Raw genomic sequence first — 14992 nt, 5'->3', positions numbered from 1 at the left:
ATATATGTTAGCACATGTGGCTGGTGCGCTCGCGCATGAACCCAATTGAAACGATCATGAGAAAATTTCAAATGCCAAAGTGTGCTCTGTAATACTTCAATGCTCTTTATTTTTCTCGCGATGCTGCCTTAGTTGAATGATGACAAGAAATCGCTTACGAAGGAATTTTTGAACACAGAAAACAAGTGTTCGTTGAAAGCAGGCTCGACTGTAATGCATATTACAATTTACTCTTGCTAAACATTTTCAGAAATTTTGTTTTCAGGCATTTATATGCATTCAGTTTTGCAGTGTAAGTGTGCAGACCTAAGCAGAAGCTGAGCGCCCTGCATACTGGCAACATCACACAAGGTGGTGTTCAACTGAAGGACCTTATAGAGTACCTTAAGCAGTTTCGAGCTATATATGAAAGCTTCATCCTCAAAAATGAAGATGAATGCTTCAGGTCAGGCCGCAATAATTCCTTTCAGACATGCATCATGCTCAATTATTATGGAAAATCTGCGAATTTGTGTGTGTATATCTAGAAACCCCTCACAAACGAAACATGAATGGCTCAAAAACTTCAGCACTTCATGCACACTACACACTTCCACGCTCGTGGAATTACAACCCTATACTTCCGTAACACATACTTAAGCTCAATTATTATAATTATTCCTTGTTTTGAAAAAGCAATCCTTTTTTCTGAACACGAAATGGCCCTGCCATTCTGTCCAAGACAGAGGAGCGGCTTCTACTCTGTCTCTATAACAACACTCTGATGTGCCCGGCAGAAGTCAAACATTTTGATCCTTTCTTCATGAGAAGTTGGCCGCACCGTGCGGAGATGTCTTCGGACATCTACCACATCGTGTGGGCCTGCCCATCCAACCCAGCTATTCCTCCACACCTCAATCCAACTCGGGAGGACTGGGAGGTGACCCTGCCCGGCTGCTATGACCTGCGGGCTCAAAAAGCCCTGGTCAAGTGTGTCTGGGCAGCGGCCAACGTCACTGCTGGGGCCCCGTACTAAGGAAACCAACTATATTTGTAAGGCCGGACTCTTAAGGGCCAGCTCATGCACACCTCCTCGTACTTTTCTTTTGAGAGCAATAAAAGTTCTTCGCCACCACCATTCTGTGTATCAGGGATTTCAAATGCAGCCGACATCACTGAAATGTGAAACCAACACTGGGTCTAGAAAAAAAAATGAGCAAAAGAAACATGAGCAATCGCAGGTGCCATGCTGTAAAGAGTTATAGCGACATATAAGCAGAGTTTAGCCACATTTTTGGATGACAATCTAGACATACAAGCAATTATCACGTCACTGGCCATAGTACACCAAACAGAAATAAAAGAAAATTGTAAAAAGCATTCTACAAAAATAAATTTAGTTTAGCGTTTTTATTAAAATAAAAAAGGATAGAAAATGCAACACAAAGTCACAAACCTTTAGCTTGAACACTACTTCATGTCCAGGAAAACAGGTTTCTGCCCGCTCCAGGCAGAACTGAAAAGATCAGATGGTTGCACAGAGCGCACACTTATGATTGGCGAGTGAACTACTTATGACGAACTAAAACTCGAAATTCATGCTTTTTGCAAAGAGAAAGGCCTCGCCACAGTAACCTTCAGCAATGATGATTTCAGGAAGATGAATGCGGTTAACAAAACGAGGAGGAGGATCGAGGTAGAAGAGCAAAGGCAGGGAGGTTAACCGCAAGAATAATCAGTTTGCTACCCTACGCAGAGGAAAGGAGTGAGGGGATAAAAAAAAAAAAGAGAGAAAGAAGAGTAGCAGAAAACGAAATAAATTTGTATGCTTAGTACAAAAGTAAGAACAATAGCTGTACTGAAATATACAGTGAAAGTACAGAATAGATAAAACATGAGAAAAGAGTAAGGAGTATCATAACTCGCTATAATGCTTTCTGCACTGTTATGTTATTATTTTTGCCAAGAGCAAACCAAGATTTCTGACTAGAAAGGATTATTGTCTCATACCTGTGTTGTTTCTTTGTCCACAACAGGTAAACGACTGGAGATTTCACAGACTGCAAGGAAGACAGGAACCATTTTCCTATTAATACCCTGTACCTAAACTCATATATAAGGAAGACTTCTTACTTCTCAAGATGACATCCTTCTGGTGTTCAAGATTCAAGGAGCTGTAAAAGAAAAAATGCTTAATAAAAACTGATCGCAAATATTGACATTGAGAGTAGAATCAAGCATGAAATGCAGAGGTGCACAGCACACTGCTGTCCCCAGAATCAGATTGTCTGCACCTTTTCACTGAACAGCACCGTGCTCATATGTCTGCTTTGAGGGAAGAGCACATTGCTTTCAGTGAAAAGGTGCAGACAATCTGATTCTGGGGACAGCAGTGTGCTGTGCACCTCTGCATTTGGTGACATCAGTGCCGTCACCAATCGCAATTTACGAATGAATTTCGAGAGCTCTAAGATAGTCAAAGCCTGATTTAAAAGAGCTAGGGGTTAAGAAAGTAAAAGGATAAGAAAAAGCGAACGAGGTAGCCATCACCGGCGAAGATTGGCAATAGTGTACGAAATAGAGCACACGACCAGCGATGCCATCTGCAGTGACTGCCTTTCCATCCTCTCATCTCTTCTTTCACACATTCCTTTTCCGGCGCTCCCGGGCATCCATCATGAGTGAGAAAGTAACGTAGCCCTCACCGCCTCTCCCAGCGGTAGCCATCAATGTAGCCATCTCTCCCCATTAAAAAGTGAAGTCACCATTTCAAGACGCACATGACATGATAGCCACCATGGTGCTGTACAGCACTGTACTTCTTCTTGTGCTTCTTGTACACCAACATGGCGGCCACTGTGGCTTGAGTGAAAGCTCACTGCACGGAGCGCAGGCATGCAGTAAGACTTGCTCAGTAGAAGAGAGGAAGGAAAATGATTCTTCGATGCATTAACTTCTATACAAGGGAAGGGAGGAAGCCTCAGAATTTCTACATGGACACTTGTCAAAACGTTGGCTAGGGCCAGACCAAAACAGCAGAGTTAAGCAATGCATGTAGCCGCGGCCACGAACATATGCGTCATTCGGTGGGGTACAGGCCGCGCGATCTTCTTACCTTCTCTGACATGCCCACACGGGGCGCTCCCCTGTCGACGCGGGGAAACACCTGGATCGGGTGGCACAGAGAAAGCCACGTGACGCGTGCACTGCCAGGTGACCTATGCTAGTGGGTGGAGCTTTGCGAGCTCTCAGGATTCATGGTTTCAGTTTGAAGTGCCGAGACTGCCAGACTATTAGGTCAGATAGACCACACTATAGATGTTCCAAAAACTGGTATTAACGGACAGCAACAAATGTCCCATTATTTCATTTAATTTCATTCATTTTACCCTCATGGCTTTCGCATTACAGAGGGGGTGGGGCAGTGAAAAAAGGAAAAAAAACAATACACTGATCAAAAAGAGCGCTACATATACGAACAATGTTGAAAAATGCTAAATACAGAAGACAAAAACATTGAGAACAAAATTACAGAAGTAAATAAAAGGATTACAAAAAGAACACCTTGATTATAGTCTATTTATGGGTACATAACATAACACAATTGGTCCGATTCTAACAGTGTGAGTAATTTGCTTTTAAAATGCGCAGGGTTGCTAATACAAGTGGCTATGGGTGAAAGATTATTCCAGTCACGACATGTTTTAGGGAGGAAGGAATTAGAGCAGGTCGCTGTGTGGCAGTGCAGAACAGCTACTTCTGACTTGAAAGGATTATTGTCTCATACCTATCAGGCACCCAAACGTAATGGTAAGTTGACCAGTAGAATTTGATAAAACAGTTTGCAAACTAATAAGATTACCCTTTTTTAGACATCTACGCTACTAGTGTCACTACATGTCGCACTATATCGTGGGCTCCATACTCATACTCAGCCACCACATATCATACAAGCTCAAAATGGATGCACAGCTAAGTGTTGATAGGCAAAATTTCAGGTGGCTCTCTGGCTTAATTACTATCAATTAAATCACACGTTCACCTGCTGTCAAAGTTCAAGGAATGCGACTTTGATGAAGAATATTAAACGTTCAAGCTGCATACATGGTGCACTGCTTGAGATTTAGTGATACACTTGTGCACTTAAGTAATTTAAGCCGTGTGCAAAAATGTGGCGATAAAATTTAATTTGTCTTTTTATTTATATTGTGTCCCGTAAACTTTTTACTGTGATTACATTGCGGGTACTTTTTTACCAAGTAGTACATGCAACCTGCATAACTTTCTTGAACCTGGAGCGATAATGCAGTGTGGCTTTCTTGGTATGAGCCAGTGGCAAAGTGATGACATGGTAATTCTTCGGTAAGTCCTAATGCAACGGTTGCATTGCATTATTTAATAAGAAGAAAGCTATTGTAGTGCCCAAAAAAAGTCATTTGCTACCTTCTATACAAAATATTTATAGTTAAATGTAAGCTTGCATACCAGGATCCCAGACAGCAAAAAAGAGCAACCAATTCTTACATTTTGTAAGACTTCAAGGCTTCATGCGGGCTTCCAATAGCCTCATGGATCTTGCCCATGAGCTTGTATGCGGCCGCTTGTTTTTCTTGCACGCTCAAGTAGTCAGCCAGGTGCCTGCACACACCACAAAGTCTATGTAGTTGCGAGACAGCACATATCTTACAAGCTAAAAACGGATGCACAGGCAAAATTTCAGGTGTCTCTCTGGCTTAATTACTATGATATCAATTAAATAACATGTTCACCAGCTGTCAAAGTTTATGAAACGTGACTGTGACAAATAAGCCCGGACACAAAATATGCACCTGTTCATCAACCTGCAATGCTAAATGTACGCGAATTAAACGGCCGACACTAGGCAGCAGCATGTTGGCTTTATTAATGCTTCCAATCTTGAAAAAATACCATTGTCTTTTGAATGTCTGAAGCCAGCTAGACCTGCAGAAATAAAATAAATGTGGCCGCGAATGCTCCCCGCTTGTGCTTCAAAACCGCGGCAGTGTGAACAGAGAGGCTTTGCTGTCCGCTGCACGACAGAATTACGCTAATGCCGCAACCGATCACACCTTGTGTTTAAGAACAACGCTATTTACATACTGCTGTAAATGCATTATGAGGACGCGAAGCTAACTGAATATCACATCTTTCATCACCCAAGCATGTGCATATTTGTACGCAAAGAACACATGGCACAAACCGTTGTTATTGTACCGGAGGGGGTAGAATATACTTGCATAGAAATGTTACCACTTCAAAGAGAAAGCAAGAGTACTTGAATCGTAACTATACAGAGCAGGTCAAAGGATACAAGGGGCAGGTTCAAGAAAATTATGAGCAAAGCCAGGATTGCAGCTGACAGAGGTCCGCTGCTAATTGTAGGGAACTTCAACATCGCAAGCTGCCTAAGGGGCTACTGCTATAAGATTGCGAAGGGAAAACACTTAGCAGATGTAATAACAAATGCAGCACTAACGATCCTAACAGACCCAAGCGAGACAACCAGGGTGGGCAATAGTGTCTGTAAAGACACTAGGCCAGATTTATACCCTACGTAAAAATCTAAGACATGCAGCCTGGGAGAATTTGGGAGGACTTGGGAAGCAACCACTTTATCCTGCAGGCTATGGTGGAGAGTAACAAGAGCAACAGGAAGAGGGGGACGGTGAGAATTACAAATAGGGATCGTCAGGAAGCGCAGGTGCAAAAAGGTGGGTCACAGCATTGAGGGTTATGAGGCATGGGTGAAAACGCATTTGGAGGAAGTGGGAACTCACACCAAAAAGATTAAGTTGTCGGAGGACATTCCGGCATTTGACCCGCATTTATTGCATCCACGAGAAGCGAGGAGAGGTCTCACAAGGAGGTGGAGGAGGCAGTAGCTAAGTTGGAAACTAAAGAAGAATAGCATAACTTAAGGAGCACGCAGAGCAGCATGCCTCGATTTTGGTGAAGGGTAACAGACACGACCTCTGAGGCTCTTTCAATGGAAGACTTAACCTCAAGATGACTTGTTTCATGTTGAGATGCCTAATGGACCCAGGAAAGGGCAAAACAGAGCACAAAGCAAATCTCCTGAAGGCCATACACAGCTTCAAGGGAAGCGAAAGGGAGCTCATTGTAAAACTTAATAGGAGATACATACAATCAGAGCGTGTCGGTCTGGAACTCGAAGACTGCACGGGCACACAGAAAGAGGAAATGGACAAGGAGATCACAACACACGAGGTACAGTCTTTGTCAAAAGTATACAACCTAAGAGGTTTTCTTCTGAGCCCTGTAGCGCAGCTCCTCTTGCATAATTAAGGACCTTAATCTCACGAAGGTGGGACGAACTTAGGTCCCCAACGCTCCCAAGCTTAGGACTGTGAAATGCGATTACCAGCCCAGCTACACAGCTTGGAGGCAAAACGCTTGGGCTGTATATTTTTGACTACGACTTTAAATGCCTCACTCGGGGACATGAGAAGAGATACTTGCCCTCGGAGAGATCGGGTGACTACCAATATGCTAGCAAACTTGTACGACAATTCGTTGGAGGCTATCAAGGATTTCTGTAATGAAAGCTGGTTGGAAGGAAAAATTCCAGGAGATTGGGAGACGGCAGAATTTGTTTATTCCGAAACCCAGTAAACAGATCAGTGGGCACACTGCAGGGGGCATGCTACCCTCTTTGCTCTTCAACATTGCCCTATTAGGACTAATGAGTAGGCTGGACAGCATACAAAGTGTCAAGCATGCACTGTATGCTGATGACGTTACGATTTAGGCCTCTGGAGGTTCAAATGGGAGCATACAGGAAAGACTACATGTTCGGCAGATACTGTGAAAGAATACGCTAATAGTTGTGGGCTCCAATGCACACCCAACAAATCGGAATCACTAATATTTAGGACTTTGACTCTGTTATATTATTTGCAATAGAGAGCAAATTCAAGAGGCACCACTTGTGAAAATGTTAGGTCTGTTAATAGACAGCAAAGGCAATTGACAATACGGAAGTGATTAGGCAATTACAAGCAACAACTGAGCAAGTGGCGAGAATGATTAGTAGGCTGCCAAACCATAAGCATGGACTTAGGAAAAAGACACCATAAAGTTAACAGGATTTCACTGTGAGCAGTATCACTTACACAGCACCATATCTGAAATGGACGAAAAGTGAGAAGGGCAAGTTGGACGTTATACGCAAAGTATATAAAAGAGCACCTGGTACCCCGGTCAACACAGAAAGAGAAAGGCTACTACACATGGGCGTTCACAATACTCTAGACGAATTATTGAAGACCTTCCGATTTTGCAGAGAATACGGCTATCAGGAAGCACAACAGGAAGGGACGTACTGGATAGACTAGGGCTCCCATGCATTTGGTCTACAGAGGACTGAGAGGACTTGGAAGGCCAGCATATAAGCAAAATCAAGGTGCAGCCCATTTCGAGAAATATGCACCCGGAATTTCATAAGGAAAGAAGAAAAGCTAGGGTGAATGCCATCAGCAGACCACAGAGCAGGATGGAAGAGGCAATTTACGTTGACGCAGCACGACCTGTCAATGAGAGCGTTCACGTAGAAGCAAGAGAAATTATTTAATGAGGTGTCGATTCGATGCCAGGGAATCACCCAGGCGGAGGAGGCGGCAGTTACTTTGGCGGTGGTTTCCCGGGAGGTCTCGTGTGTAATTACGGACTCCCAATCTGCATGTCGAAACTATACCAGAGGAAGGACTGGTAAACACACAAGCAGAATACTCAAAACTAAAGAAGACACAAATTTTAGGTGTATAGTCATATGGACTCCAGGACACCCTGAGGATGTTCGAAACGACGGCGCTCACGCCGCTGCCCACGCGCTATTACCCACGGTCCCTAAACATTCGCAGGAACATCATTTAGAACCGCTATTAAAATTACCCCAAAATTTGAGAATAGCAAAGAAAGTATATGCGGAACCGCACAAAAATCTAAACAGGGAGGAAGTAAAATTGCAATCAAATACCTAAATAAATCTAGTCAAATACTTCCAAATTTGTACGGTCCGCACTGCGCCTTGTGTGGTGAAGTGGCTAACATATACCACATGATGTGGGCACGCCGGCACAGTCCAGGCATTCCAAGAATCAATAACCCAACAACTGAGGACTGGGCAGGCGGCGCTGTCCAGCTCACATTTGTAAGACCAGCTTTCACTGGTGAACAGTCAGCGGCAAAAGCCAATGGGCTCCTGGAATGAAGGCCTACCCAGACAACTGCGATTTGTTCTATGCATTAAACATCTTTGTCACTCACTCCCTTGTGATTAACTAACTGCCACTCTCTCGCGCTGTGTGCTCTGTCGTCATCTCAGTTATCAACTTCCATCCGTGCTCAAGGGATACAGAATACACCGCTGTCGCAGTGCCCTGTAGGGGTGCTTTAAGCGGTACGAAAATTTTATAGTACGCTATCACTAAGGTCCCCAATCACCGATTTTTGCCTGAAGCCTGACCTTGATGCACTAGCATCGAACAAAAAGCGAAATAAAACGCGACGCGCTAGCGCACATGGCCAAGTAAGCCAAATCGGCTGTAATTTTTTTAGTCTCAGAAAATGAACAAAATAATACGGCTACACTCTAATAATTCGTTACACGGAAAAGCGCCAGTGATTACAATGCGTTCACTCAATCGGCAAACAGAACTACAACAATATGAGCGCACCAACAGATGTCGCAAACAGAGCTGATCATGCATATCCCGAAACCGCGCAATCGAATGACACAATAATGCTCTTTTTATGAAAAATCGGGCCGTACTCTGTAACGTTTCGTTTAAGTTTAATTTTTTTCCAATCATCTGCCACAGGTGTCGTCCGCCACGGCCTACTTCTCCGGGAAGTAGAGTCGACAGAGAACAAAATAGACTTGGAAACGAAACGAAGTGTCCCAAAGTACGGCCCTAGTCCTTCGAAGACAGACTAGCAGTCATTAAAGAGCATACTGTATTATACGATCACGTTATAAAACATGGCCCATGGTTCTGCACTGCTCAAAACGCAGTTCAGCAGTGTAAAATATCGCTTACGATGCGCTCTCCACTCAAATGGCCGACAGGTTGGCTTTGCGCAGGAAAGCACACTTTCCTGCACGACGCAGACGTTTGCGGGCAGAGTGAAATCGTGGAAACGACGGCTGAAGATGTTAGAGAGGGCTAAAAAAAAGAACTAAAAATAACAGTGCCCGCCCGCACCGCATAGGCACAACAGGCTAACAACTTAAGACAGGCAGAGGGTCGAAATAAAAGTTAGAAACAACGCCAATTTCCTTAAAGCTGTGTTCTGCACTTAGATCAGTCAACATTTGAACCGCGACAATATCGGCTCTCTAATACGGAAGCGGAAAAAAAAAAATGACTGAGGCTTAGCTAAGGTTAAGCCTAGTCAGATGCGAAGCATATTGATGGCTAGGCTTGGTAATACATGGCTTTCCTTGGTTGAATACTTGGTCATTTTAATACAACCACTAGAAGGCTTCGTCGTGGGGGACGACAACGGCATGGCTACAGCGGAACGCCGACTAACCCCGAGACGCGCGTTGGGAGCATCTGGATTGCCACGGAAGCCGCGTCCGCCTGCCCGGTGGTGCGAGCGTTTCACCTACACCGAGTGTGAACGCGCGTTCGAAATGCGCGGGAGTGTGACGTCACCATACCACGTGATTCACACGGCGTGCAGCCGCAGCGACGGCACAAGTTGGAGCCCCGTCTCTCATCTGTCGTGACGTCATTGTGTCACGTGGTGTGACGTCATTGTGTCACGTGGTATGACGTCACCATACCACGTGGTCTGCACGGCGTGCAACCGTAGCGACGGCACAAGTTGGAGCCCCGTCTCTCATCTGTCGTAACGTCATTGTGTCACGTGGTGTGACGTCACCATACCACGCGGTCTGCACGGCGTGAAACCGCAGCGACGGTATAGTGCCTAGAATATAGCGACGGCACGAGTTGGAGCCCCGTCTCTCATCTGTCGTGACGTCATTGTGTCACGTGGTGTGCACGGCGTGTAACCGTCACGAAGGGCTTGGGTTACCTATTGTAATATGCTTCGCATAAAAAAGATGCCCAGGCTTAGCTTGGTTAAGCCAAGAATGCGTTGCATATTGCGCGGTCTTTTTGCGCGAGGTAGTGCTTGGCGGCTATAGTGAACTAGAATAATATCTAGTTCACTATATTGGCGGCTATAGTGAACTAGAATACTATGAGTATTCTAGTTCACTATATTGGCGGCACTCGATTTTCTCAGCAGCTTTTCCTCCGTGACGTCACGCGCCGGCGCAGCGCCCCTAGCGGGAGGAGAGGGAGTCAGGTGGTGGCTGCGGCTGCGCGCGACCGCGCGAGTTGGGGCCCAGCTTTTTCTCCGGCTGTCGTGACGTCACGTCACGTGGTTTGGTGGCTGCCCGGCCGCGCCCAAGGGCTGAACTGAGTGATTGCAATATGCAACGCATAAAATGCAGTTTTATATCCCAGAGTGAAACTGCAGCATAACCGTCCGTGGCGACCACTGGAGGCGAAAAGAGGAGCTCGTCTGTGGAAAGAAGTGAACCTGGCAGTTGTGCGGCACGCCCCCCCCCCCTCCCCCTCTTCCTTCCCCTGTTGTGCCCTTTTTACATGGAACACCTCATTGCGAATTTACACGTAGGCCAACTCCACTCCTCAAATGTCAGCCCAAACTGACATAAAAATCGCACACCCCCCTCCCCCCCCCCCCCCAACCTTTCCTTTAGCTGACCATAATAAATGTCACTGCGGAAAGCTGCTGCGACCGGGTCTAATGCTAGTCAAGGCGCCAAATAAAGTGGGTTGTCGTGCAGACGCCGCCGCGAAGGACTACAACCAAGATGGCGCCTGACTGCTTCTGGTAAACGCTCGCGTGCGCAGTGAGTGGACTTTGCGAAACCGGTCTATTGTAACTGTAATAAATCTTTTTTTTTTTTTATCAGCCGACAAGGGTGGAATGAGCCCCCCAGCCCTGTCGCCATCGAATGTGATCCTGTTAGATATAAACAGCGCTCAATGTTGCTGATAAACTATCACTACCCGCGGCGGTTGAATTTCTTTGGAGGAGAAATTTAGAGGCCCGTGTACTGTGCGATGTCAGTGCACGTTAAAGAACCCCAGGTGGTCGAAATCCAAACCAAACCTTTCTTTTCATTACAACAGCCTTTCTATTTGAACTGCCACCTTCCGATTGAGTGCTTTTTATTATTGCTTCTGTTTGACCTTTAGCCATCTATTAGGCTATTTTGTCTCTCCCCCTACCCCTTTCCCGTTAATACTGCACCACGAGGGGCCACAAAGGGCTTAGCAGATGATGAACGGCGTGTTCAACCGTGTTCTTTTGCGATGTTTTTTAAGGCGGAAGCCTTTAATGTCTCATCGTTGTAAGCAGCAGTTGTCGACAGAAAATGTCACGCTTTTCAATTGGGAGAAACGGTCGTGACGTCACAGTGCGCGAATTTCAAACGGGGCCAATTGTACTTTGGCTAGTAACCATGCAACCAATTGAAGGGATCGTATAGTGATGCTCCAATTAAGTGGGACTGAGCTTAGTTAATTGCTTAATTACCCAATTAGCCTAATTAGCTTTACTAGTCAGGCCATATAAATAAATAAAACCGATTAAGAAATTGGTCGAGCTCAGGAATCGAACCCCGGTCTTCGGCGTGAGAGACGAGCATGCTATCCACTCCGCCATGCCAGCTCGATGGTTTCGAATGAACAAAGGCGCGTCTAGTGAATACGGTGTCTTCACTCACTCTCATCCTCCTCCATTCCCATCCCGCGAGGTTTAGGTGTCCACCGACAAATGAGAGAAAGATACATTTCCTTTCCTCAAAAACCAATTTACTGACGAGCGAGGCGTAGAACCAAATGGGCGATGGCGTTCTATGGACTCCTTGGCAGCGTTGCAAGACGCTGTCGCGTTCCACTCTTAGGGGCATCAGTGACCACACTTTAGGTCAAAAAAGTGCCCCCCTGAATTTTGTGAGACAGTTACTGCGTAATTTCCTTTCCTCAAATACAATTTTCATTTTCTTCATTACGGCTCCTCTTTATCTATCTTCTTTCACTCCCACTTCCTCCCTTCCTCAACGGTGCGGTTCAGGTGTCCACCGAGATGACAAAGAATTACTGCGCCATTTCCTTTCCTCAAAAGCGCTGCGTTCAAAGGGCAAGTGCTACAACGCGCTGTCGCGTTCCACTCCTAAAGGCGAAGCTTAAGCGTCATTAATTTAGCAGTTAATTAGTATTCAGGCATTAATCAGTAATTAACCATAATTAGTGATTTGTCATCACTTAGTAATTAGTACTCAATTATATGTGACGCCACCGGTGCCACAGAAACAGCGAAGGTGGTGCGGAAAACGCTTCCGCATCTACCCACTTTAGACAGTCAAAGTGCCCCCTGAATTTTTTATATACGCAAGACAGAGATCGAGTAGCTTAATAAAAGGAAAGGTGACACTTTATCACGCTGCAACACCTCACCCTTTTTTTTTCCTCATAGGCCTTATCTCCTCCACGCTCAAGTACTTCCCGAGGTTGCGATATACTATCTCACTCACGTAGCCTTTTACGGCGATATTGCTCTCATGATTCGAAGTGCACGTTCGCAGCAACTGCCATTTCCGCCGCCATATGGAATTCACTTTTTTTGCATACTTATTAAAAATGTGTCATGAGGAAAAGAGACAGTACTGTCACGCTCGGTGGAGAATGCAACCGCGCTGTGACAGAAGGGATGAAGAAGGAAGTGAAAGAATTGGAAGAGAGAAACAAAGAGTTGCCGAAGCGCCGGGTTTCGGATGAATTTCGACTACCTGGAATTTCTTGAACGTGCACTGATATCACACAGCACCCAGGAGACTTGCATTTCACCTCTACCAAAATGAGGCCGCCGCGTCCCCGTGCTACCCAGTCCACTGAGCCATCACGACGGGTGCGGACGGACTTCTTCCCGAGGGCGTTGCGCCAGCTCCGCTTGATGTGAGAGCATGGCCATCCTCTAAACATTTCTCTTCATTCTATGCCTTTCTATCCGCCTCTTTGACTCCCTCAGTTGAGGAGAGCCAACCACAATTTTCCTTTGGATAGCCTCGTCTCTCCTTTGTCCTTCTCTAGTGCTTATGTAAGACGGACAATAGTATCCGCCTAGCGAATCTTTTAAGCATAATTATAAGGGCTTCGCAGTTGACACCGATATAGGCACTACTCCGAGAAATTTGACTTTTGTTTTTATTTGCGTGGTAAAGTGTCTACAACGAAGTTTAACAGAGCTGCGTGAACGCAAACACGCGGCACTGGTCGGCCTTGAAGCGTTCGTCTTGAAGAGCGCAGCCTTCGCTAAACTAACGCATACGTACCGTCATTGTCAAAAGTAACCAGGCTGCACGGTTTGCTTATAGCTCGTACAGTGGAACCCTTACTGCTTCCTTGAAGCTGAAATGATCGTTAAAGGTAAGGACTGGGGGTCTTCTTACCTTCCAACACCTTTTGATCTTTAGGAAAGCCACAAGGGCTCCACTATACAAGCTAGAAGTGAACCATGCAGCCTGGTTACTTTTGACAAAGACTACGTCCGTTGTTTCCTAAGCAAACGCGCGGTATCTCCCCTCTTCAAGATCATTTACTTCGGTGGCTGGCGCGACTGTCCCAATGGTGGCATGTTGCCGTCTTTTGTTCAGCTCTTAAAAATTGCGTCCTATCTAAAATAATTCGTTAATTTACTTGTGTATTCAACAGAAAAAGAAACAGCATTCCCGCATATATACGCTTTACTCGGCCTCAGGTTTCTTCTCAGGTTGGTTTCTTTCGTCGATAATGTCTTTGAGAAAGCAAGACGCACAGGCACATCCAATATATATAAAAAAAAAAAACGCGCACACACCCGCCTTCACTCAACGAATAATCAATAATCACTCAGCGATTAAAAAGTATGAGTGGAAAACATGGTATTTCCTTCTTTTTTTTTAAATAGCTTTCCTCAGGTCAGGTAATGGCCATGAGACATTTTAAACTTCAGTGGAGAAGTAATAACTGAAGTCTCTCCCTTGCGCAAACAAGCTGTTCCCTTCCACATTGAAGGTAACTAGACGCCATACGCTCTGTTCGTATCGTGACTCGTGTTGGCCGCGGGTGAGATGGACAGAACTAAACTTTGCCCCTGGGGGGGGGCACTCCCACACCAATACATCTGTCGGCCGATATCTATCGCCTGTACGCAGCAGATAACGCACAAAGCATGGCCCTGTGCTAAAACAGGATTGTCGACACTGAGCTATAAGACAGGGCGTGCTTTCCAGGTTGCCACGGTGGGCAAGTTGAAATGACGCCACAAGGCCATGTGACCTCTCTCGACCAATCACCGATTTTCGTCTCGGACATCGGCGGGGTTTCGGTGCGCAGACAACTCGTGTTACTCTTGAATAGAAAATTTCTCGCACGAAGGGGTGTGGGGATTCCCCCTTCCTTTACAGCCACCTACAGACTGTGAGTACAGAAGGCGAAGCTAAAGTGGCGGTAGCTTATTTTCTGCTTGGATATACGCAAACACGGCAGAGAAACCACGCGGACCGGGAGAGCAGCCGACTACTCCAGGGAAGCACGTCAGTACGAATGGAATTCTTGAGGTCTCTCAAGTAGCGCTGACGCGCCCGTTTCGTCATCGTCGTGGGCGGCGGGGATTGGTTACGTCGTGAGGAAGTGCGAGAGCTAGGAGTTTGGTCTGAATTCTTGCCGCTCCTTTCCGAGCGTATGGCTCCCACATTTTCCCGAGAAGAACGTAACTGCCAGACTTATACGCACTGCGATGGTTTACTTGAAAAGCCCAATACGGGGGACGTGTTTTTTAACGATTATTTTTTCAGATTCATCCTTCTGCCCTTCAACCATCAGTGTACTGCTTGTGGCCAGTGACGTTATGATTGACATCAAGCCAATCAGTGCCATTCGACGGC

General features: G+C 45.7%; 1 protein-coding gene across 4 annotated transcripts in view; it reads right to left on the bottom strand.

The window, feature by feature from the left end:
• LOC149342459 (RANBP2-like and GRIP domain-containing protein 8) overlaps window positions 1-14992 on the bottom strand; it is a 101369-nt gene that overhangs the window by 62454 nt on the left and 23923 nt on the right. For all 4 annotated transcript variants that reach the window (XM_089544821.1, XM_089544822.1, XM_089544820.1 and 1 more), the window contains exons 3-6: window positions 4504-4617; window positions 2113-2153; window positions 1990-2039; window positions 1436-1495 (exon numbers count right to left, since the gene is read on the bottom strand). In XM_089544821.1, the coding sequence (XP_089400947.1) occupies window positions 1436-1495; window positions 1990-2039; window positions 2113-2153; window positions 4504-4617 (265 nt within the window). The remainder of the gene's footprint in view (window positions 1-1435; window positions 1496-1989; window positions 2040-2112; window positions 2154-4503; window positions 4618-14992) is intronic.

The sequence above is a fragment of the Amblyomma mixtum genome, chromosome 5 (genome assembly GCF_055824585.1).
Source record: "Amblyomma mixtum isolate Tamu chromosome 5, ASM5582458v1, whole genome shotgun sequence".
NCBI lineage: Eukaryota > Metazoa > Arthropoda > Arachnida > Ixodida > Ixodidae > Amblyomma > Amblyomma mixtum.
Note: the sequence above shows the minus strand (reverse complement) of the source record. Positions and strands in the feature narration are given on the sequence as shown.